At 42.3% G+C, this 23,588-nt stretch overlaps 1 protein-coding gene across 5 annotated transcripts in view; it reads left to right on the top strand.

Annotated features, from left to right (window-relative positions):
* The window catches only part of sema5ba (sema domain, seven thrombospondin repeats (type 1 and type 1-like), transmembrane domain (TM) and short cytoplasmic domain, (semaphorin) 5Ba), a 173,118-nt gene that overhangs the window by 98,741 nt on the left and 50,789 nt on the right, over nucleotides 1-23,588 (top strand). For all 5 annotated transcript variants that reach the window (XR_011980028.1, XM_072686122.1, XM_072686117.1 and 2 more), the window contains 3 exons: nucleotides 15,306-15,368; nucleotides 17,844-17,942; nucleotides 18,045-18,258. Coding sequence is in view for 4 of the 5 variants with exons in the window: in XM_072686122.1 (XP_072542223.1) it covers nucleotides 15,306-15,368; nucleotides 17,844-17,942; nucleotides 18,045-18,258 (376 nt within the window). In the remaining variant the exon portion in view is untranslated. The remainder of the gene's footprint in view (nucleotides 1-15,305; nucleotides 15,369-17,843; nucleotides 17,943-18,044; nucleotides 18,259-23,588) is intronic.

The following is a 23,588-nucleotide window of genomic DNA, read 5'->3' as shown; positions in this document are numbered from 1 at the left end:
GAGGTACTGAGACATCTCCGAAGGGCTCTCATGTTAATGATATAGTAATGATAATGACATTCTTGCGACTCTCAGACTGTTGCTGGCTTTGTGCTGAAAGCAAGTGTAGCACTTTGTGAACAAAGTGTTTTTAGAGCCTAGGCATGTCATATTAACTCAGCAGTGAAAGACTTCATCTGTGTATCTCAGCAGAAATCAGGATTACTCAGACCAGGCTTCAAATGTTCCGTTTGGGAGGCCATGTGTCCACTGCAGCCTCAGCCTTCTGTTCTTGGCTGACTTCTGCAGAACTGCCACTCACTGGGTGTTTTTTCTTTATTGCACCATTCTGAGCAAACTCTATAGACTGTTGTTTTGAAAATGTCAACAATTTTAGAAATATTCAGACCAGCTGATCTGGCACCAGCAATCAAGCGCAAAAGGCTCCGAGGCAGAGCCAGACCACCCCTGTCTCCCAGATCATGCATGTCAGACTGCCTTCATAGAGCTTACAGCTCAGAAGCAAAGCTGTTTTGTCCAATAGATGGAATTCTCGGACAGTAAAAGTGCAGTTCATGGAAGCTCCGCTACATCTCAGATACTTCATGTAATAAACAGAACGGCTGTGATACAGTTCCTGCAGACGTCTGGTCTCATCCAGCCAAGGTTGTCAGTTGCTTCATTCCTAAGTGTAAACCTGCCTTTTTAAGATACAACAGAATAAGACTTTAAAGACTGAGTGCTGGGGGAAAATAAAAATGGGCCAATGTTAGCACAGGGAAAACTAACTGTTGAAATTAGACACTGGAGATGGAACAACAGTTTAGAGGAGCCAAAAATTAAATGGAAATGGGCTGTTTTGCCATTGGAAAATACAGGGATGAGCAGAGCTACACATCATGCTGCAACCAGCCAGCAGAGGCACTAGACCTGTGGTTTTTTCCACTTTTAAGAGACCTTGTGCTGTCCATGTTTTCTACAGTCGCTGATTAGAACATTAGTGTTAAGAGAGGTAGGTCACATGCTTGGGGACAGCCACTGATTTTCCAAAAGAGCTCAGGTGATGTCACTTACTAGCGACAACTAAAGGGTTCAATTTAAATCATGACGGGTGGTTTTGAATGGGAGTTCCCCCTTCAATGTGGTGTTTGTGACTTCAGTTCAGAAACAAAACTGAACCAAACTGCCTGAAGCAGCGGCATCAATGTTAGCGCTGGCCCAAGTTGGCGACCGGGACTAATAACCGCTAGGTCACAGTGTGCAAACCAGATCACAGGTAAGCTGACCCCTCTCTCTGTGGATCCAAGCTTAAGTCAGAGACACACACAGAGTATAGTTGGCAAGTCTGGTAAGCAGTAGTTTTTGATGTTGGGACTCTAGTACACTACTTGAGCCTGCTGGCCCCTATCTGCATGGTTTTATGAACTGCACGGCTGCCACATGATTGGCTGATTGGAGAATTTCATGAATGAATAGGTGTAGATGTGCAGGTCTTCCTAATAAAATTCTCAGTGAATGTCAACATGATGAAATTAGTGTAAAATAAAGTTATCTCCTGGAAGCTGCAGTTCCTGCTGGCGATAACAAAAGCGTGGTGTAATTTCATATGAATTATTTATCTCTTGTGGCTTATTGAAGTACTGTAGGAATTTCTGTTGGAAGTGTGGTTCATAAACCTCCACTTTTTAAAAACAGCCTTCCTATTTGTGCCATGTTTTTATCATTTCTGCACATAAAAATAGTCTCATTCATGCCGTCACAGAATGAAATTTTAATGGAAATGTAATTCATTGTGTAACATACTATGTGGTTAAATATTAAGTATATATTAAATATTAAACATATAATTAAAGAGAATAGCAGTGGTAATTTGGCGTTCTGAAAAATTATCCCACTGTTGACACCAGTGGGCAAAAAATAAATAAATTATATTAAAAAAAAAGAGATGAAAGAAATTCTAAAGCAAGCGTCCAGCTTAAAAAAAAAAGTAAGTGAAGATAGCAGCTAAAAACTAGGATAAAAGAAATGTTCATGATGGGATTAATTCACCAGGCTCACACAATGTGTACTATTCCCCCAGTGCTTAGAGAACATGCAGTGGAAAGCATGGCGTTTTCACAGCTTCCTCCCCAAACGGGCCAGTTTGCCTGACGGGATCGCCAGGCTGGGACAGCATGAATGAAGGAGATGTGAGGACTCTGGCAGGACGATTCTCCTCACTGGGCCGGCTAGCACACTGGGGGGTCGCTGGGCGCTCTGATTGAGTCCCACCCACATGCTGTTCCTCCAGCTCTTGCTGGGTACTCCCATGCACTGCAGTGGAGACTCATTACAGCAGCGCTAAAACGAGACACTGTGAACAGTTCTCCCTTCATCTGCTCTCCTCCTCTATTGATCCTCCCCCTTTAGAATGTGTGTGTGTGCAAATGGACCAGATGCTTGTGGATTAGCATAGATAGACTCTGCCCGAACTGAAGAAAAAAGCTGCTCCTCCACAAGACCTCGGCCCACAGCTCACTGTATATCAGCTTCTCCGCTCTGCACGTTTCACAGCCATTCTTCATAGCCGTCCGTGTGTGACATTAGAATAATGGTTCTGTTCAGAAGAAGGAGATAATCATTGACTGTCCTTGTGGGCAGCATTGTTTACAAACTATCCTTCATATGATGGATGCCCAGCTGACTTTAAAATGCTATGGCGTGTTTGAGGGCTTTTCTGAATGATCTGTCCACCTTCAGTGATACGACTGTCACTCTGAGCATGACGTACATGCTCTTTGAGCCCGGACGCAAGGAGATATCCAGCTGAACTCTACCAGCGCTGACTGGAGTGGAAGTAGATACTGGTATGTAACTCTTGGTTAGATATGAGCTGTCACAGGGTCTCCCAGAAATGGATGAGATGCCTGACCCCAGTGTCAGAGTGGAGAGAAGTTGTGCATGAAGATGAAGAGGAAAGTGAAACTCCCCGCTCAGTGTCTGGAGAGGCCTGGAGGAGATAAGGCGGCTGGCTTAACAAGGCTGCGATGTAAACAGCCAGGGTGCACAAGGGCAGGCCAGTTCATGGAACTTCTCTCTCACTGTCTTATATCACCACCACTCTCCCATGTCTCTAGTCTGCTCTGGCACATAATGAAGCTCCAGCCTGTCTTAGCTTCGACCTGTCTCCATCTCAGCAGCTTCAGCAGCACTTTGCGGCAGCCGCTTTCATGTCAAGACAACCTGTTCTGTCTTCCTATTTGTTATTACTACTTCAGATGCTACGTTTTAGAGTAGCTGAGAGAGGTCTGTTCTTTACACTTTGAAGAATCAGCTAGAGAAGAACATTTGGACTGTGTTTAGTCCATCTGATTTGGTCCAGTCCATTGTTTTTGGACCACGTATAGCCATGAGAATAATTTGAGATGCATTAAGTGATTGCTTTTGATGTCTGCTCTAGCAGAAATGAAGGACCGCTGCCTAATGCCCACCTAATTTAGACGTAGAGGGACGTCCTTCTCTTTTCAGTGACCTGAATTTTCACCTTTTAACTTTTCAACCACATACAAACGTTGCTAAGACTGCTTGCTATGTGGTCTTTTCAATGTCTTTTCAACATCAAGTTTTTGCCGGGGGGGGAAATGTTTAGTGTGCACAACGTGAGCTTTAGGCTAAAAACAGGCTAATAAAAATGGCCCAAAATCTGGCCATCAGTCAGTTTAGTTAAGGAAAAAAAAAGAATTGGAATTGTCCATAAGGACTATCCAGATATTTTTCTGAAAGAACTGAGAGACACTATAATGACACAATGGATGTCAAAACTCATTTGTTACTGTGTATTGTGACAGTTGTTGTTACATTGTGAGATTCAGAATGTACATTTTCACAGTGTGTTGCTTTGTGTTGAAGCAAATCAACGTAACAGAGCAGGGATTATTTGGGTGGTGGGTCATTCTCAGCACTGCATTGATACTGACATGGTGGTCGTGGTGTGTCACTATGGCACTGGCGGGCAGCTGACACACTAGAAGGAAAACGCTGGAGGAAAATGCCAGATTCACAGCTCCACTAGCTAATAGACGCTTGTGCTGTCCAACATCAATGAAGAGTGATGAGGACAAAGGCCACCATCTCTACCAATGAATACCTCATTTAAAGGCTTATGTATATGACAGACAATGTGGGTTTAGATTTGTAAAATATAGGGCAGAATGTGTTCTTTTTGCACTGGAAGCTTGGCACAAAAGGCTTAGTACACCAGGTCCTCAATGTAGAGTGCCTGAGAGGTCTAAAAATATTTGTCGATGTTTACGTAAATATGTATTTTTACGCAGCTCCAGGGGTTCTTGGTTCGATCCTCGCACAGGTCACTGCCTGTGAGGAGTTTGGTGTTGTTCTCCCTGTGCCTGTGTAGGTTTCCTCTGAGTACTCTGGTTTCCTCCCACCTCCCAAAAACACACAGTATGAGCTGAATTGCCCCTAGGTTTAAGTGTGTGAGGGAATGAGTGTGTGTGGTACCCTATGATGGACTGGCGCCCTGTCCAGGAGGTATTCCTACCTTGCGTTTAATGATTGCGGGTACACAGCAAATTTGCCAGTGTTAAATCAACAGTTTTAGTTTTACAGTGTTAACTTATCATCACCACTATCAGTGTTGATTTAACACTGGCAAATTTGCTGTGTGTAGGCTCTGGACCCTGACTGGCAATAAGCAGATAAGATGATGTTTGATCATCAGGGATGTTTAAAGATATTTTCATATCTTAAAGATACTTCATAATCGCATCCCCAAAATATAAGTTTGAAAAAAGGATTGGTTCCCCTATTAGAGCCTTGGTTTCTCCTAAGATTTTTTCCTCACAGTCTGAGGAACGTTTCTTTGCCGCTATCACCACCCTCACTGGAGGCCCATACCTGGATCGCTGTAAATATGCTTTGTGACAACACCTGTTGTAAAAGCGCTATCAAAGTGAACCTGACTTGACTTGAATGTAGTATTCCCAATCCGAAAAGGATGCTCGAGCTCACACCACAGTTGAAACTCACTCTGCTGTTTGAGTTTTGGTGTTGTCAGTGACTAGAACCAGAGAACTGAAAAAGTGAGGGCATACTTAAAACAGTCATTCCTAATTCATGTTTCCTGCTCATAGAGATGTGAATTTCCATTCTTCTCCTGCATTCACCTGTGAGGCAGATTATGGAGTGTGGTTGGTTCGGGCCTGTGAAGGCTCAGGCACTTGTGGAACCAGAGAAAGCTATTTTGCTCTTGACTATAGTGATCAACGGCACAATTTAAATCAAAAGTCAAATTTCCAGCCCACTTGTTTTTCTTTTGCCAGGGCTTTTTCATTTTTCTGTCCTCTGTTGAAGAATATCTGGAACCATCCATGAGTCAAATACCCTCTGTGAGCAAAGGCAAATAAGTTTCACCAGTTTTCCTTCAGTACCCTCCAAGGTCCACTATAAATCACTGGTCAGTCTGGCAGGGATTGATAACCAAATTAAGCTGCTAGTCTTTGAGACAAGGCAGCAGTCTTTGTTCTAAGTCAATAGGAAATGCAGCAACCTTGCCCTTTTTTGACTATGTTTAACAGACATTGTTACAGCTGCTTGGACAGAGGTCCCTGTGGTCAAGAGGTGACTGCCCTATTCAGCTGTGTCCATTAAAACAGGAAATCCAAGACAGCAGCGAAGACCAGCAGGAGTCTTTGGGAATCAGAGTTGTTTAGATTCTGTTGTGGTATTGTTCTGGTTTGATGTATTCTTTACTTTCCCATAGACTAGTCGTATTCGCAAACAACATCCGGCTAAAAAGGATTGGACTGGAGCAGGAGTGTGATGGTTGCTATGCTCATTTATTAGAGTGATCTTGTAACGGTTTATAGGATCACGTAGGCGCTCAGTGCCCGATGATTCCTCTCATATCTCAGAGCTGGAGGGGAGTGCAGAAGGTACAGCGCGATTTGGACAGACCATCAAAATGAAAAAGCTTGCTGCATTAAACAGCTGCGGTTTGATATTCTCACCCGGCGGTCGCCCGCGGTCCAAATTTCAGCTCTCTGACCTCGCAAGTCTGATGAGCCGGGCCTGATTTCATTCAGCCAACTAGTGATTAATTCCCCTCTGCAATTTGCGCAGATTTAATTATTGATGTGGTCTTTGTCACAGGGTGGTTATTATATAGCCTCCAGACACCGGAAAGAGTCAAAGACTGTAAGAGCAGGAGTCGACAGGGGGTGGCCATTGGTTTTACCAAGGCTTTTTATTGGACGTTTGTTTTAGTCCATGGGTGGGTGTATTTAACTTTGCTTAAATGCCGTGTCTAGCCTGGTGTAATGAGCCCGGACTTCTGATTCCGAATGTGTGGGCGAGTGTTGTTAGACTGGGAAAATGTATAACCACAGTCCTGGACAAGGCATTGCTCACTGGTCAGGAGGTTGTCAGTGCACTCATGCAGTTGTACTCGCTCATGGGCCTTTTTCAAATTAAAGCCATCAGTCATACGCACATACACTCTGGGTACCAGGCATGATGTGCTTTTGACCCCTTGGGGCAATGCTATCACACTGTTACCAACCATGATATGGAAGTGTAGACAGAAACATCGCCCAGACATGATCTTACTGTCTCACTCTCACACCCCCTCTGCCCAGTTCTGCTCAATTCAGTGCTTTTGATTATGTCAAAGAACTAATTGCTTTGTAAAGAAGCTGAAAAAATAGGATAGTATAGGATAGTATAGGATATGATACACTAAGATCTTATCAAGTTATATGTAGGATAAGATCTGAATGTTTAGAAGGCATAATACTTCCTGTAAGGAGTCTTTATAGCTATGCTTAAATTTTACTGTACATTTTACATTTATGGAAATTGCTGCAATGCACAGTGAATAGCAGACCTGCATTTAACTGCACTTTAAGCCACATTATGTAGCAATCTGATCATAAAATAACAGCTTTAGAGCCATTTTGAAGGTACGCTGACTTGTAATAGGGAGAATGGTGTCTTTGCCACTCTGGGCCCGGAGCGCTGCTACTAAACTAAGAGCTTCGCAACGACTCATAACTCAAGTCTTATCGCTCTAGCTTGTCAGTCCACATGCTTCTTTCACTTCGGATGCCAATTCTGTATCTCTCAGCTTGTCAACAAATGCACATTTATTGCTGTCCATAATGGGGAGTGCAAAGCATGATTTGTATTTATGACAGTGGTGTAAAAGTGCATTACAGGAGCAAACAATACAAGTCTGTCCTAAGTGAAAATAATAGTGAAATAATGAAGACCACAGAAATGACAGGAGGTGTAAAGAATGTTGTATTGAATTTTAAATCTTTGTTTAATAAATAGAAATGCTGATCTGTTTAATAAACTGCATTTGTATGTGTTTATTGATTATATAAGAGAAATATTATTTAGGATCACACAGTACTTATTACTGTATTATTTTTAATACTGAAGTACATTTAAAAGCTCTCTTCTCGGATCCTGTTGTTGGGAGATCACAAGTTCGATCCCTAGTTATCGAACACCACAGTTATCCATAGTCTTGCTCACTAACTATCTAACTAGCCTCACTCTCTCTGGTTAGGTAGTTCTCCATCACTCAGTACAATGTTAGCCAACTCATGTATCTGTTAGCTGAGGTAGCAGAACCAGCAGTTAATGTTCTGCTAGCTGTCCAGTGATGTTGCGTTAGCTGCAGTTTGAAAAGATGAGGTTGCCGACCATGTGTCTTGGAGGAAACCCACACTAGCCTTCATGCTTCCAGCATTGTTAGCATTGTGTGATAGGGGGACTCTGGCAGTACTTCTTCCCAAAGAATATGAAGGGTTTCTATACTTTCACTCAAATATAGGATTCGTGAAATGTGTGCTTCACTGCTAATAATCAGATATAGCAGTGGAGGTGTAGAAGAGGTTTGGAATATGCTGTGAGTTTAAGGATGGGAAGTTTAAGAGGCCTCTCTCTCTCTCTCACTCTCTCTCTCTCTTTTTCATTTCACCCAAGCCCAAAGTAAACGCTTGCTTTCAGCACAGCTGTGAACCTTCAAATGATTGCCCATTTCCTCCTTCTCTCTTCATGTTCACACACTCACATGGCTCCACACAATACCATGTAGTCCCTTCATTCAGTTCTAGCAAAAGGGCGTGCATCTCCACGCTACACTGACTCCATTTTTCAGAGCGGTCGTTAACTATGACCAGTGCAGAGGGGGTGTGCTGGAATGAGGAGAAAGGTAATGCGTGTGAGTGTGTGTGTGTTTTTATTGGAAGGGGTGTGCTGGAATGAGGAGAGAGTAATGTGTGTGTCTTTGTGTGTTTGTGTTGTGGAGAGGGTTAGAATAGGGAAGCGTAAGTGTGCGGTGGGGGAAGTTTGGCATGCTTGAGTGCGTATCTGCGCCCTCTTGTGTAGGGATCAGTGTTGCAGGACAATGAGGCAGAGCAATTGGAAGTCCCGTCACATCCGTCAGGGCGGTGTTGAATGCAGGGGACCGAGCTGGCTGAATAGGGAACTCTGTTAAAGGACGAAGCAAGGTGGTGTCCTGGGCGGCCTATTGAAGCCTCCAGACCTTGAAGCTTCACCACTTAGATGGATAGCCCCCCAAACAGCGGCAGAAACAGGGTGGAGCTTAGGCACCTTAATCAGACCCAGTGCAAATTGGTATGTGAGTAAGAGTCTGCCCTCCAGATCGACTCAGGTTGAGGGTTTTTTTTATGGTGTGTGATTAAGGAGGCTAAATTAGTTGCCACCAAAACAATGTGGGGAAATTCACTCTTTCAGTTTTTATTTATTTTATTTTTTGTCACATCTTTCACGTTCGAATTATGAGTGGTTAGAAATTATGGCTGGCTATAACTGAAACACTCTGTTGTACAAGTGTAAGGACTGGGCAATGTACACACACTATAGAAAACCACGTAATTGCCCATTCACAGCACTATAAAACAGCTATCACTGATCAACAAAAACCAAAGATATCAGTTTACAGTGTATACCACTATATACACATCCCACCTGAAGTGATTTCACTGCAGTTTTTAAAGGAACTGGGAGCTGAATGATCAGGGAGATCAGTCGAACTGTATTAAGAGATATTAAACACACTTTAAAATGGTCAGTTTAAAAATGTTGGCTACCAAACAAACCTGGTCTAAAATATCACTTTATATAAACTGTTTACTAATTTGTACTGTAAACTATATGTGCTTTTACTCCGATTTAGATTTAGGATACAAAGTTAATATTTCTAGAATTGGGGTTACATTTCACATCTCCCAGATAAGCCTTTTTTAAACTTTAACTACATTACTCCCAGCCCTTTATTGACTATTTTGCCACCTTGTTAAAACATTTAGCTAGAAATTGTACATGAAATAATTGAGTCTTAAGTTTTTTGTGCTAGCATTAACAGTTATAAAGTCAATGGTATAGAATATCTATTTTCTGTAGAATATGTCATTTCAGTAATTCAAATATATAATTTATGTCAGTCCCAACTTTTCTACCTCTGATTTAAAACTGCATAAAATTTGCAAACAGTTCTAAAAAAACATGTGACCTGCATCCAGGGATGTCACTTCCTCTAGCAGGAAACATGTGGAAGGCAGTGAGATGTGTCAAACATTTCAAGGATTCACCAACAGTGTCCTATTTTTTGGTCAAATCCCTTATTGCGATATTGAGAGAATCTCCCATTCAGGTTTAATGTGTTGGAAATCCTGTTTTTACTGTGTGGAATCTAGTTTGAGGTGAGCACATGGAGTTGGCACAAAATGTTGGCGTGTAGGAATTGACCTGCACATGGTAGAGCATGTTTCAACCATTATAGATAAAAGCACCTAGGATATATTTTATTTATGTTAGTATGTAAAAAAGACTTTAGTGCAAAGGGTTTTTTTTTTATGTATACCAATTTAAAGGTTCTTTTTTACAAGCATGGTTCTTTGAGGAACCAAAACTGCTTCTTCTATGGCATTGCTGTTGCACCTTTTGTAGCCCCTTTATTTTTGAGAGTGTACAGTATAAAACTCATACACTCATACATCTCTAGGGCCTCCACTGATTCCCACCCCTGCAAATTAGAAATGCACTACGTATTTCAATTTTATACCAAAAGTCTGCAGATGTGAGCAGTCAAGGTGTTGGATCTTTGAAGTCCATTTATATTCAGGTCTCATTCGGCTATTTCATGGTTAGTTTGATTGATGGCAGATGGATAGGCAGAGGGAAAGAGGAGAAAGGGTTGGAACGATGCCATCTGTCATTTTTCTGTACCGTAATTTGTTGAAGGCTTAACCAATGCTTTTGTTAAGTTGTCTAACAGAGAATATGCCTTAATAGGGACAAGCAGCAGGTGCTAGAAGGTGCCCAGAGGACACTGGGCAGTGTCCAGGGATACACTGCACATTTCTAATATTCATGGATCATAATTAGTTGTCACACCTGATGTTTGTCGTATGCGACAGAGACAATAGCCTTATCAGCAGCGGCAGACAAGCAGTGAGAACGTGTAATTCTCAGCTGTCCTGCTCACAGTGCTGCGCACATTAGCATATCCTTAATACTCACACTAAATGGAATTCAGTTTTTAACGCAACATCATCTCTCTGTCTCTCTAATGTATAAATAATTCCTGACTATTTTATCCTCGCATTACAAATTCATGACATCCTTTATTACGGGACGCCACAGGCAGAGCACTTATTGTGACCGAAATTTTTGAAGCTGAAAAAGTTTATGAAATGGGATGTCACACATAGTTGCAAGGACAAACGAAGGCGAGGACTGCTCACACACACACACACACACACACACACACACACACACACACACACACACACACACACACACACACAGTCTTTTTATTTTGCTTAAGTGAGATGAAATTTTATAGCTGCATCAGAGAGCACTGTTATTAAACTCAGCTGTCAGTTACCGTCTGTCTTTAACTGTTGTGAACCTCATCTCCAGCTCACTCTTTTCTGCAGGTTCAGCTCTTCCTAAGAGAGCTTGCAGTGTTTCAGAGACTTTTATACTGACTACTGAAGGTGTCACATGTATTGCATTTTTTGCAGATTAATTTATTTACAGATCAATTCTAATCACAGATGTATATAGCAACAATAGGCCTGCACCCTGTAATGGCAAAACAAAAACAAAAAAAACATTAACCGGCAGTTGGCAATTACCTGTTGTTTATTTATTGATAAAATATGTCATGTGAACAATGGCAAGGCACCCATGTTCCCACACATGAGCAGAGCTGAACTTTTTGAGACAGCAGCTGTTCAGCTAGTGGAATACGGGTGCTGCAGGCAGATATCATGCCTGTACAAGACCATCTCCAGTTGTGGGCGGACGTTTACATACATTAACAGTGATTTCTATGAAGTGCTCTGGGGCAGAATGAGTGACGACATACTCTTTTAGACAAGACAGCCATGCTCACCATTTGTGTTGGACATAGATGGAATCTATCTGTGCAGTGAATGCACACATGCACACTAGTGAGCAAACACATAGTGAACAGAGGATTGTGTGTGAGGATTGCCCAGAACGATGGACAGCCACCACTGCGATGCCTGGGGAGCAGAGAGGGTTAAGGGCCTTGTTCAAGGGCTATGTATGAGATTACTTTCTGTGATATGGAAAATTGTATTGTAATATATATCAAAATTGGAAATTGCAGTACTGTAAAAACACCCATCACCTTCAGATTGATAAATTTATATACACTTCAGCAACTGATGAACAAAAGTAATTGGACACACCTCTTAATCATTAAATTAAGGTGTTTCATTCAGTCCCATTGCCACAGGTGTATAAAATCTAGCAACCAGCCATGCAGTCTGAAATTTCTTCCTTCCTAGATATTCCACCATCAACTGCGAGTGGTATTATTGAAAAGTGGAAGCGTTTGCTGACTTTGCTGACTCAATAACTGCAGAGTTCAAACCTGCTGTTAGAGCTGCAGAGGAGGGAAAGCTCCATATTATTGCCTATGGATTTAGAATGCGATATCATAAAAGCTTCTGTAGGTGTTATGTGTAGGTGTCCCAATACTTTTGTCTGTGTAGTATATTTATCATTTTAACTGGGATTCATCTTTAACAGTTGTTTATCGTTTTCAGCTCCACTTTGTTTCACATGGCAAATAAAAGCAACATGTCCCCAAATCACATACAGCTTGAGAGCCTCTGCAGAGGCCTAATTACCAACATTTTGTACTGAATAGGCAATTACATAATTGTAGGTATGTGCTCTTGATCTACGTTGCCTCATCAGACCGTTTTTCTTCAGAACGTAACGCTTGTCAGGAGGAATTTACCATCCGGAGGGTTCATCCTCCCCCCAGTGAAAAGCCAGCATTCGCGCTTCGCTGCCAGGTGGACGGTAGCTCCCCCAAGGGTGGCAAAGTCCCAGGCACTGCATTGTGGCCCTCACCAAACATGGCACAAAGTGTGCCTTTCACAGACCCACTTCTTAGAATGTGCTTTGCGAATGGCAGTGGAGGGCTGGCATTGTTCCAGTGTGGTGAAAAGAGGGGGGCCGCTGTGGCTAAGGTCAGGGTTAAGCTCACGGATTCTTCACGAAACGGCTTCACAGACGAGATGGTAATGACCCGATGGTATGACTCACTGCAAAGGCATCCGTCACAAACAACACCCCCCACTCCTTCACCCCCCTCTCTGGCATCCCATCCGTCCCCCTCTAAACACACACCATGTTGAAAAATATAGCTTTTCAGTGAGAGTAGTGGAGGTCCGTTTGGCATGGCGTCACTCTATCCTACCTGACAGCTGGGGCATTGAGAGCCAGGGAGGGCAGGGAGGAGCTGAAAAGCATAAGTGACAGCCTCATTGAAAACACTGGAGCCGTGACGTTATTGCTGAATGAGGGCCCATCAGAGATATGGCAGCTTTTGAAGAGCCCCTTGCTCTGTCGTTGTAGACTGAAGTGCCTTGACTTTGTGCACCTTTGTCTTTCCTGCACAGCCTCTCTAGTGCGGCCCATATGGGAATACTCATGTTAAACAAATCAAATCACAGATAAATATAGCTTCATTACTGATGCTAATTGCCTGCTCATTGCTCTGTGAGGACAATAAATTGATTACACTTTAGCTTGAGAACGGCACAGGGTCCTCTCTGAAGAGCAAGCTAGTGCTGAATATGTTTTTTAATTGCCACTCACGCACAGCTCTTTAAACTTCTTCCAGGCCCCAGTTTTCGCTGCACTGGCCCGAGTGACCCGCAGCAAGGCAGGTCATGGTGGGCAGAGTTGTGGACAACTAAACCTTTCAGCTCTAACGGCCCCCTAAGTACGGCGAGTCCAAGCTGTGAGCACCATGCCCAGTGCATAATAGAGACGAGGAGGGGAGAAAGGGAAGGGAGCGGATGGCGAGAAGCACACAAGAGATTCTTACGTATCCTCTGGGCCATGCCAACTTTTTCCCACCCTCACACACACACTGGGCCAAGCAGAAAGGCTATTTTTAGGAGAGACAGACCAAACCAAGAGCTGATACCCAGGAGATTGTCAGGGCTGTTTCTCTGATATATTTGAAAGAGAGAGAAAAAGACTTTGAGTCTTTGTATACATATGTATACATATGTATACATATGTATGTATATATATATATATATATATATATATATATATATATATATATATATATATATATATATATATATAATATACTTGATTAATTTGTTGAGCAGTTCCAGAACTGCTATTAGAAATTGTCAGGTGGCGACAATTGTCAGGGGAGAGAAAAGCCTCCATCAGAGCTGTAGGAAGAAACCTTATGAGGAACTCAAGGACCCATCCTACTCTGGTCAGAACTACAATGAATAAATGATTGATAAAAAGTCACCATGACACCACATATGACTACTGATCAGGTGTGCTGATATAATCATAATATAATGTAATGATAATAATAAAGAAAATAAAGTTAATGGTGGTAATAATAATAGTAGCAAATAGTTTAAGACTATGTAAAGTTCAGTGTAGTCGGTTGGCAGATTACAGTAGCAGGAGGGCAGGCAGCTGCTCTGCCATGGGTAGCAGGAGAGCCCAGAGATCATCAGTGTCAGGCCAGCAGTCATTACTTTGGAGAAAATAAAGATAGAACTAGTTCTGATTGGATTTATGGAGGACAGAGAATGTGAACATTATCAGAGTGTGGCACTATCAGAGATCTGACTGTAACAGCCTAATTAAAAGGAGAGAACCAGAAGGTAACACAGACATGGGAGCACCCTGAAACATTGGCATCCATCTGCAAATAAATTATTATTTTTTTAATATTTGTTTTTTAATTTCAACATCATAAATTCTCTGACAGTTCAAGCATTGTGCTAACCCTCAACAACCACTGCAAGCTGAACCTTTTGGAATGGCCTTTATAGGCTGATTCGAACACCTCGGTTCAGATTTAAGCATCATTGAAATCTGTGGGTTGATATTAAACATGGTGGACATGCAAGATGGCCCAAGATCAATGTGAGAAAAGGCTCCTAGCTGGCTACAAAAAATCTTTGCAAGTTGTTCTATAAGCTGTTATATATCTGCCAAGTAATGGCTTAACAGAGTGTCCCTCCATTTTCCCCTTGCTTAAGTTTATCGAATATAAAATAAATGTCTGTCTAAAATGTAGTTTGTTATTATATATTTTTTAATATCATTTTTATGTAGCACAAAATTTTTTATGTTTTGGAAGGTGTTTATTATAGAGGTGAACTGCTTCATGGTGGCGTGTTGTTAGTTGTCATTCCCTGTCATTCAATGACTCGTTCAATGAACACCACTGTTATGCCATTGGGAGGCACTCAGTGTACAAGACGTATGTTTTTGGTACACTTTCACTACGGCAGCCCTGTGTGTGTTTCCATATATATGCGTTTGTGTGTGGCATTGGTTTGTCAGCTTTGGGCTAGTTAGAACCATTTCAGTTTTTTTAGAGTTACCTCCATAATTGAACACAGGGCAGGCTAACTCTAAAGTGCTATAATTGGACAGGGGAAAATGGAGACGTTGGAGGTGCTGAAAGGAAGGGAGACTAGATTTCCTTGCCTGAATGAAACTAGGTGATGGCATTTACATGCAAATTTAGTTTGGTCCTACAACTGTTCCCTCACCCATTTAAACTGTAGTGCCACTTATTACACTGTTTATGCAGTAACAGAAAAAAAGCCCTGTAAGGTTAATATCTTTTCCCTGCATCTAGCTGCATGCTGTAATATTGCTGTGTGCAGTTGTGTAACCTGCTTGTGCTGAACCTCCGCTGGCCAGCAGTGAATGCTGCAAGTCACTTTCCAACGTTTATTTTGGTTTCCTAGGCTACAGAATGGGGCCCAGACGAAGACACCAGGAGGTCCTGTCAGAGCAAAGGGAAGACGGAGGTAACTTTGAGCCCCCACTTTCACTGCTGAATAGTAACATTTCTTTCAAAAAAGAAAAAAGCTAACAGCCCATTGGCTGGAGGAGTGACCATTGTTTAGGCTTGTAGGAGGACGCTGTGCAAAGCGAGCTTAGCCTGTGATTGTCAAAGCACAGATATGCACTCTGACGTGAATAGTGAATAATTTAACTCTGCTGAAAAAGTAAAGGGGAGAATCTGATACGATTTCAGCACTTAAGACCAACTTGCAATATGCTAATTAAAACATGACATCAGCAAGTTGTTTATGATAGCCCATAAAATTATTACTTCTTCAGCCTGCCAGAATATCCAGACTGCCAGACAAGGCCTTCATCGTCTCTAGTGCTGATAACAGATATTGTGTCCTGTTTGATGCATGGCTGTTTTTGTACCACTTCCATTTGAAAGGCACTGTTGAAAACCAGCTATCCAGCCAAAAATACAAAAATACAATAACCTCCTCTGTGAAAACCGGACTTCAGGGGCTGGATTCACAAAAGCTTTCCTAAAAAAATGTAGAAAGAATCTTAAGATAAACGCTAAGCTTGGGACTTATTCACCAACCTTTCTTAAGAAGAAACGTCTTCCTAAAACCCACTTTCACAGTTTTCACAGAGATTCAGACATTTACCAGTGTTTTCTTAGTGGGATTGGTTCATTTTATGAGGGCAGTGGGATTCATCATGATAAGAGCATGGCTGAGAACAATTCTGTGGGTTAAAAAAGAACACATCATGAAATTGACTTTTTGTTAGGACTTTTCTCCAGAACAAATTGAAAAAACAATTGTCTTAGGAAGATACTGGTAAATTCTCAACTACAAAAAATACAAAAAAATGATCCAATACTATATCTTAAAGTCCTTATAATTTTCTCATTGTTGTTTTATTTTATGGCATTTGTAGTGTAGCATTTATGCTGCATTTTACAGCTTATCATAAACAACAAAATACACATTTTAATGTAAATTTAAAATAAACAAATTACAAAAAACATTTAAAATGTAAAAGAAATCTTAGCAAATAACAAGAACCAGAAGCGATGGTGGAGGAAACAGCTAATAGGGAAAAAAAATTCCTTGGAAAAATATAATAACTGTGGTGTGACACCTGAAATATATTAACTAACACTACTTTAAAAACAATCTACTCCTGTTAAATTAGACAATAGATCTAGTAATTCAACTAGGTAAACAAATCAATTTAGAGGCTAAGAAAAGTGTAAGACTAAGGTAAAGAAAATATTTAGAAAATATTGATGTAAAAGTGAATAAAACATGCAAATATTATTTCACATTTACAGTTACAAAAAAAGCAACTCTATGAATCATTTCATGACCAATTTATACAGGATAAGAAAGTGCATGAATGACTTAGATGGGAGTGGCTCTTCGACTTATGAGCAGTTGTCTGTCACCTCCAAAAAACACAATGATCATGATCTTATAACCCAATAATTCTGCAGCTTCATGATCATAACACGTATGTTGGCTGTAGGCTACCCTACACAGTGATAGATCAGATTTGAGGCATGCCAAACAAAACTAAATGCCTCCTTAAGAAAATAACAAACAAAAAAGCGTTTCTACAGGTTATGACAGAACATGTCGATTCACATAGAATTAATATCACCTGAGGTTATTTTCCATGGCTCGTTTTACAGAAGGTAAAAGGTGTCTGAATCTTTAATGACTAAAAAAAGGCTCACATGGCGCATTCGGACGAAACTCAGTGAGAAACTCAGTCAGAAAATCAGTGAGAAACTTTGTTAATAATTACATTTTCACATCTCCCCATGCAAATCTAATCCTGTCCGATTAGGCCTTTAGACACTTGTGAATCCAACTTTCAGGTCTTACCTTAATCCATTTTAGTTTGGAGAGGACCTGTATAGGATGAACACATTCAATTTTTAGATGACAGCAGAGCTCCAGTGAAGCTTCTTGTATATTTTTATAGCTATTGACAGGAGCATGCAGACGGGAAACGTCTGGTCTATTCACCATGGAAGTGTTTATAGTCATTTCCTTAGTTCCCCCAAAGCCAGACTCCCCCTGTGTCAGCACTGATGTGCCAATCGCTTGTTCAGTAATTGATGAAATCAAAACCAACATGACAGCTGCTCTCATCTAAAGTGGAGAGCACAAACCACTGTCAATTCCACCAGTGGTAATGTATGCCACACGTTGTTCTCCCTGAGACACACTGATATCTATGCAGAGTGCTTCATACATCCCCTTTCTCTGTTTGAAGTACAGACACTCTTACACTACATGCATGCTTAACCAAGATGAAAGAAGAAAAAAAAGACTTCCCTTCCCATCTCTTCACATGCCTGGCCTAGAGTCAGTTCTTATTAACTGATATGTAACCTTTACATCACTGTGTGGCTGGTTTGAGATCAGACTGGTGAAACACCACTGGAGTATTGTACCAACAAGGTTCTCCCTCTGCAGGTGGAGTGTCAGAACTACATTCGAGTGCTACTGGTCAACAAGACAGAGGTCATGACCTGCGGCACCAACGCTTTTCAGCCTCTGTGCATCACCAGAGAGGTAAGCAGTGATGATGGAGAATGTTGCATGTAAAGAGAATGCCATTACTGGACTCTTTCTTTCTAACAGACTGGTCTCCCTATTTCTTCTGCTCTGTCTCAGGTGGGCAATATGAGCAGTGTATTGGAGCGAGTGAATGGAGTGGCACGCTGTCCCTATGACCCTCGCCACAACTCTACAGCAGTGGTGACCGAGAGTGGAGAGCTGTATGCTGCCACGGTCATCGACTTCTCTGGACGGGACCCAGTCATTTACCGCAGCCTGGGTGGAATGCCACCACTCAGGACTGCCCAGTACAACTCCAAATGGCTCAACGGTATGGCTGAAATGTTCTATTATACTGATATGCGGTCCTTTCTGTCTTTCCTTTCTGAGTAAAACCCCGTCTGAAAGATCCCTTTCTGTTTAATCACAGTATCCAGAATAGAGAATCTATATAAATCACATCACCTTTTAGATACACTGATTCAATGAGATATGTCCTCCCACTGTGTTGTAGTAATTGAGGCTGGTCTGCAAATGAATGGTTTCAGACTTGTCTCCATCTCAACAATATCTTTACTCTATCTCATCTCAGTCTCAGAAGAGGACTCATAAATTGTTCTCAGAAAGAGCTGAGTGCAAGGTATCCGCCTGCAGTCATTTCTAATCTTTTTTCCATCCTCATTCAGTATCCAATCAAAAAAAGGTTTTATGTTGAACAGCCTAACATTAACCATGCCATCCTTTGCTTTTAAAAGTTAGGATGCAGAGTTTGACTAAGAGCTAAGACTGGTTGATAGTATTATTTATTTATATTTATCATCAGCAACCTTGGGTTTGTCTCAGTCTTAACTTTGATGAGCTTGACTTCAGCTCAACCTCCCATTGTCGTGATACTGAGACAGAAGCGTTATAAATAAGTTCTTTTCATGCTCAACAGTTCATCTGTTTGTGGATAAAATCACGTCCTCCAAAAAAGCTGCTATCAGCTTGCTGGTTACGCCACAATTGGAGGAGTGCATTTTTGAACCAAACACTGCAACTGTTCATGAGGTGTTTGTCAGATTTGCTCAGGTCTAGAGCAGGGCTGTTCAGTCCTGGTCCTGGAGATCTACCACCCTGCAGAGTTTAGCTCCACCCTGAATCTAACACACCTCAGCCAGATAATGAAGGCCTTTAGGAGCAACTGAACAGTAGAGTCAGCTGTGTTGGATCTGAACTCTTCAGGGTGATAGATCCCCAGGACCAGGATTGAGCAGCCTGGACTTGTGTGACTGGAAATCACTGCCTGGTGGCTGGCATAGATAGCTGCAGACTTGCCTATCGGGACTTGGTTAGGTTTAGAGATGCACGATATGGGAAAATAACTAATGCCAATAGCAAATATTTTTCATGGGCAATGTTTTTTCATGTACTGTACTTATGCCACTACTGATGTATGTGTATACAGTCAGGCCCATATACATTTAGACAGTGTTTTTTTTTCTATTCCACCTCAGTGCATTATCACTTGTAATATTTGGATGCAGCTCCTTTGCAGTCAGTGACTGCCTGAAGCTTGGAATATCACAATCCTGAGTTTCCTCTGAGATAAGTTGCTGGACCTTTACTACACCCACCTTGCTGCTTGTTTGTGGGTCTTTCTGCCTTCTGTTTTGTCTTGATAAAGCACTGACTGTCATTTAATAGCACTGCATTTCTTTGCTTTAAAATCTCTTGGATTGCTTTTGTACTTTTGCACCATTCTATGCTTTTCAACATTTGACTAAATCAGTAGATGTGACATCAGTTTCATTGACAGCCTCCACTTTGTGTGACAGACGCTTACGCAGAAATCAAACCCTACCTTTTCTTCTCCAGGCACAAGTAAATCTTGTTTTATTTGTGTGCAAACAGTCTTGTTCCAGACGTAGGCAGGCTTTATTGAATGCTAGCAGTCTAACCTGACCTTACCAGGGTTTTGCATTTTGAAGTAAACCCTCTGTATTCAAATTCATGAAGGCACCTCTTGAGTGTAGACTTACAATAATACGCCTACCTCCTTGAGAGTGTTCTTGACTTGACAAAAAGGGGTTTCATTTCCCCAGAGAAAGAATTTTGCAATACTTTAGTTGTTGTCTTGAGCCTTTTGGTGTCGCTGAGCTCTGCAATACAATTCTTCTTTTTCCTGGAAATGTATCTTAAGTTATTTAACATTACTGATGCTTTTTTTTTATATTTACCCAGTTTTCCTCCCCAATTACTCAACCCACTTGTTCGTACCTTCCCCCTATCACATGTAATGCTCCTGACACATGACGCCTACAGCACATGCACAACTAGCCACCGCCTCTTTTTGAACTGCCGCAGATACGACAGCACAGGACATTCAGTGCGATCGGAGGAAAGTGCATTGGACACATCTCTGATGCATCGGCCAACAGATGCCTGTGCTGGCCAGCATCACCCTGAAGTGATGTAGGAAAAGAGTGTGAACCATCTACTCACCCGGAGAGCAGGGCCAGTTGTGCCCTCTTAAGCTCCGGCTGCTGATGGCAGGCAGCAGGACTTGTGGCAGTGGTTACGTTTTTTTTTTTTAATTGACTGAATTATCAGGAGCAATTTGTATATTTCCATAATGTGTCAAATAAAAGCATAACATTTCAGATATCCAGATGTTACATTATGACTTAAGTAGCAAATGCGATTCTTCTATCTGTCATGTTGTCATTGAGCTTTGGGGATGAGGCAGCCGTTAAAGCTCACCCTTCCTCATTGAGCAGCAGCCCTTTCTGCACTAGGAACTGCAAAGCCGCATCACTACAATCATTTCTCCGGCATCAACAGAAGCTTTTCACAGTAATCCAGGTCAGGCAGGGAAAACGACAGCCATGCGCGAGCACACGAGCCTCGCTGAGCCCTTCTGAAAGAGTCAAGAGGTGTCAATAAACTCTAGGCTGCTGATGCTGCACCCTTTCCCCGTCACAATACACTTCCTGACACTGACAGAAAAGAGCAGGGTGAAGCTTCCAGAGCTGTAGCGATAATTCAGCACCGCAGGCCAGGCATATACAGTGCATGAGGAATGGAGGGTGGAGTGCTGGGCTCGGGCACCCAGTGGTGTAATTATTCCTCGCAGCAGGGAGAGGGTGAAATTGCTACTGCAACGCTCCACTCCACTAGAGACAACCCACCTACCTAGCTCTCAATGGTGGGCTAGGGACACCTGAAGGAGCCTGAGAGAAAGGTAAAAAGTGACATAGCATTTGGGGGGTTAATAAGCATAACACTTATTGGACCAGGCAACCTTCTTTCTTTGCTCCAAGGTCCAGTGCAGATGCTTGTATGCTCATTGTAAGCATTTGACAGTGGACAGTGGACAGTGGTCTGCAGCTATGTGTGATGTTAAGTGTTCTTCCTGTGATCATCGTTAACCATTCCTGAGACTTTGTAGCAATTGTAGTCTTTCAATTAGTTTCACAGATGAGATACCCTTCACTGTCCTCACATATCAATAAGCTTTCACTAGTTTTTGATAGGTCATCCTTGTACCACTGTCAGTATTTCATAATTCCTTTAGCCCATTACACCTGGCCATTTCTCCTGTCAGGTGATAGTCAAGTGTTAAAATCAAGTATACATTAAGCAAGGTGTCTCCTTATTTGTTGTGCACATTCATAAGTCATTCATTAACATGATTACATACATACACTATAAGTCCAAATGTTTGTGGACACCCCTTCCATTTAGCTACTTTGAGTAGCATCCAATGCTGATACTGAAACACACACACACATAGCGTGTCTAGTCCCTAGTTCTAATTCTGCCAAGAATAGGATTCTCTGTAGCAAAGAAACATTACCCTATTGGCAATATGCTTAATGGCAGCCATGGGCTTGAGGGGTAATAAGCCCCCCAGCATTGAGCTGTGGAGCAGTGGAACTGTGTTCTGTGGAATGATGGTGCTACATCCAATACTTTTGGGGAGTTGCGGATGAGGCAGGGTGGTGATCTTGTTGCTGAGTGCAATCAAATCCTCACAGCAATGCTACAAAATCTAGTCAAAAGCCTTCCCTAGAGCACATACTTTTGTCCATATAATGTATGTAAGCATGATCACAGCAGCTTCTGCTATATGCTACATGTATCTGTGAATGTATAGTTTTATTTACAGCCATGGCTGTGAACATTAAATATAGATGCATACACAGCCCTAGACACAATAGTCTCAGCCTCCAGCCTGAACAGGAATCCTCCAGGCGTGTGTCGCAGTGCATATCCCGCCCGATAATTCCCTCTGTCTGCTATATACTCCGCGCCTCTCTCGCCCAATGTAAATGCAACTACTTATTCACCGAGCTGGTGGGATGCACAGCGAAGGGGCCTCTTCGGATATAAAGTGTGAATTAAAATCTCATTTCTAGTCATAAGCCTGCTCCGGTGGGGGTCAGGGAAGGACGTCACAGACCTCAGGGGTCCTGAATCAAATCCATCTGGTCCATTATTGGACTGTGATCCCATAAGGTGTTGACTGACTGCTTTTTAATACGCGCCTGATATGGGATGGGCCTGGAATACGAGCTGGGTGTTGGCTCCAAAATCTCTTATGATCACTGATGTCAGTGCTACCTGTGAAGCTGCTAGTTGTGTTTTTTTCTTCCTCTCTGAAGCTAATCAGAGCCCTTAATTCACCAGCCAGCTTAGTGCTATCCCTCGGCCCTGGCGTGTGCTGAAATACATACACTCAGGGACCCCGGTGGCGCTGCAGTCTGGAAATGAGGCAATCTGTTTACTTTCAGCAGGGAAGTAGAGAAATACTGTTTGTCATATTCCCTCCCACGCAGCTACACAGTCATACACATGCATGTACACATACACGGCATTCACACATAAACAAGGCCTCCAACCTCCACACACACACACACACACACACACACACACACACACACACACAAACCCTGCCAGTACCTGCCTGCTCAAACTGCAGCACATGGTCAGTTAATTCATGCAACATTGCCCTACCCCCCAGTAGTAATTACTACGAGCCGTGGATGGCTCAATTGGTATTCACCACAGCTCTCTGACTGCTGTGTTATGCAAAATGAACATGTAAGAAAAAGATTGTGTGTGTGTTTTCTGCTGGCACACATACTTCCATGGCCTTTAATTGATCAAGACATAAGACATCTCCAGGAGGATCTGAATGAGAGGAATAGTATTCCCACCCTCAGTTCATTTACATCCAGTCAGTTCCAGCTGAGCACTACATGCATAGACACAGAGAAAGGCAAGTAATGTAGCATCTGCCTACAGTGCAGGCTATGACTGGTGGGCTGCTGTCTGGGGCTTATACCTGCTCAGGCTTTATATTAGGCCTCGGATATCAAATCAAAAGGCAGTTATAGCTATTGAAGCTTCTCCCGCTTCTCTTGCCGCTACAGTAATCCGAGTTCTTTCAAAGTGCCGCAAAGGGCCCAGCTGTGTTTATGGTCCTGGCTGTTTGCAGGTTGATATCAGCAGCTCTTCCACAGTTTAACCAGTCTCTGGAGGCAAGCCTGACTGACAGGGGGAGGTGTAGCATTTGGCTAACAATGTCTTAGCCCACAGTACAGCACTGCCCCGTTGTCGCTTAGCCTTATTGAGCCTTATTAGCCTCATGCAGTGATCGGTAAACTATAGGTACAC

Source organism: Salminus brasiliensis, chromosome 8, assembly GCF_030463535.1.
Source record: "Salminus brasiliensis chromosome 8, fSalBra1.hap2, whole genome shotgun sequence".
Lineage (NCBI taxonomy): Eukaryota > Metazoa > Chordata > Actinopteri > Characiformes > Bryconidae > Salminus > Salminus brasiliensis.
The sequence above is the reverse complement of the archived record's forward strand: the minus strand, read 5'-3'. Positions and strand labels throughout refer to the sequence as shown.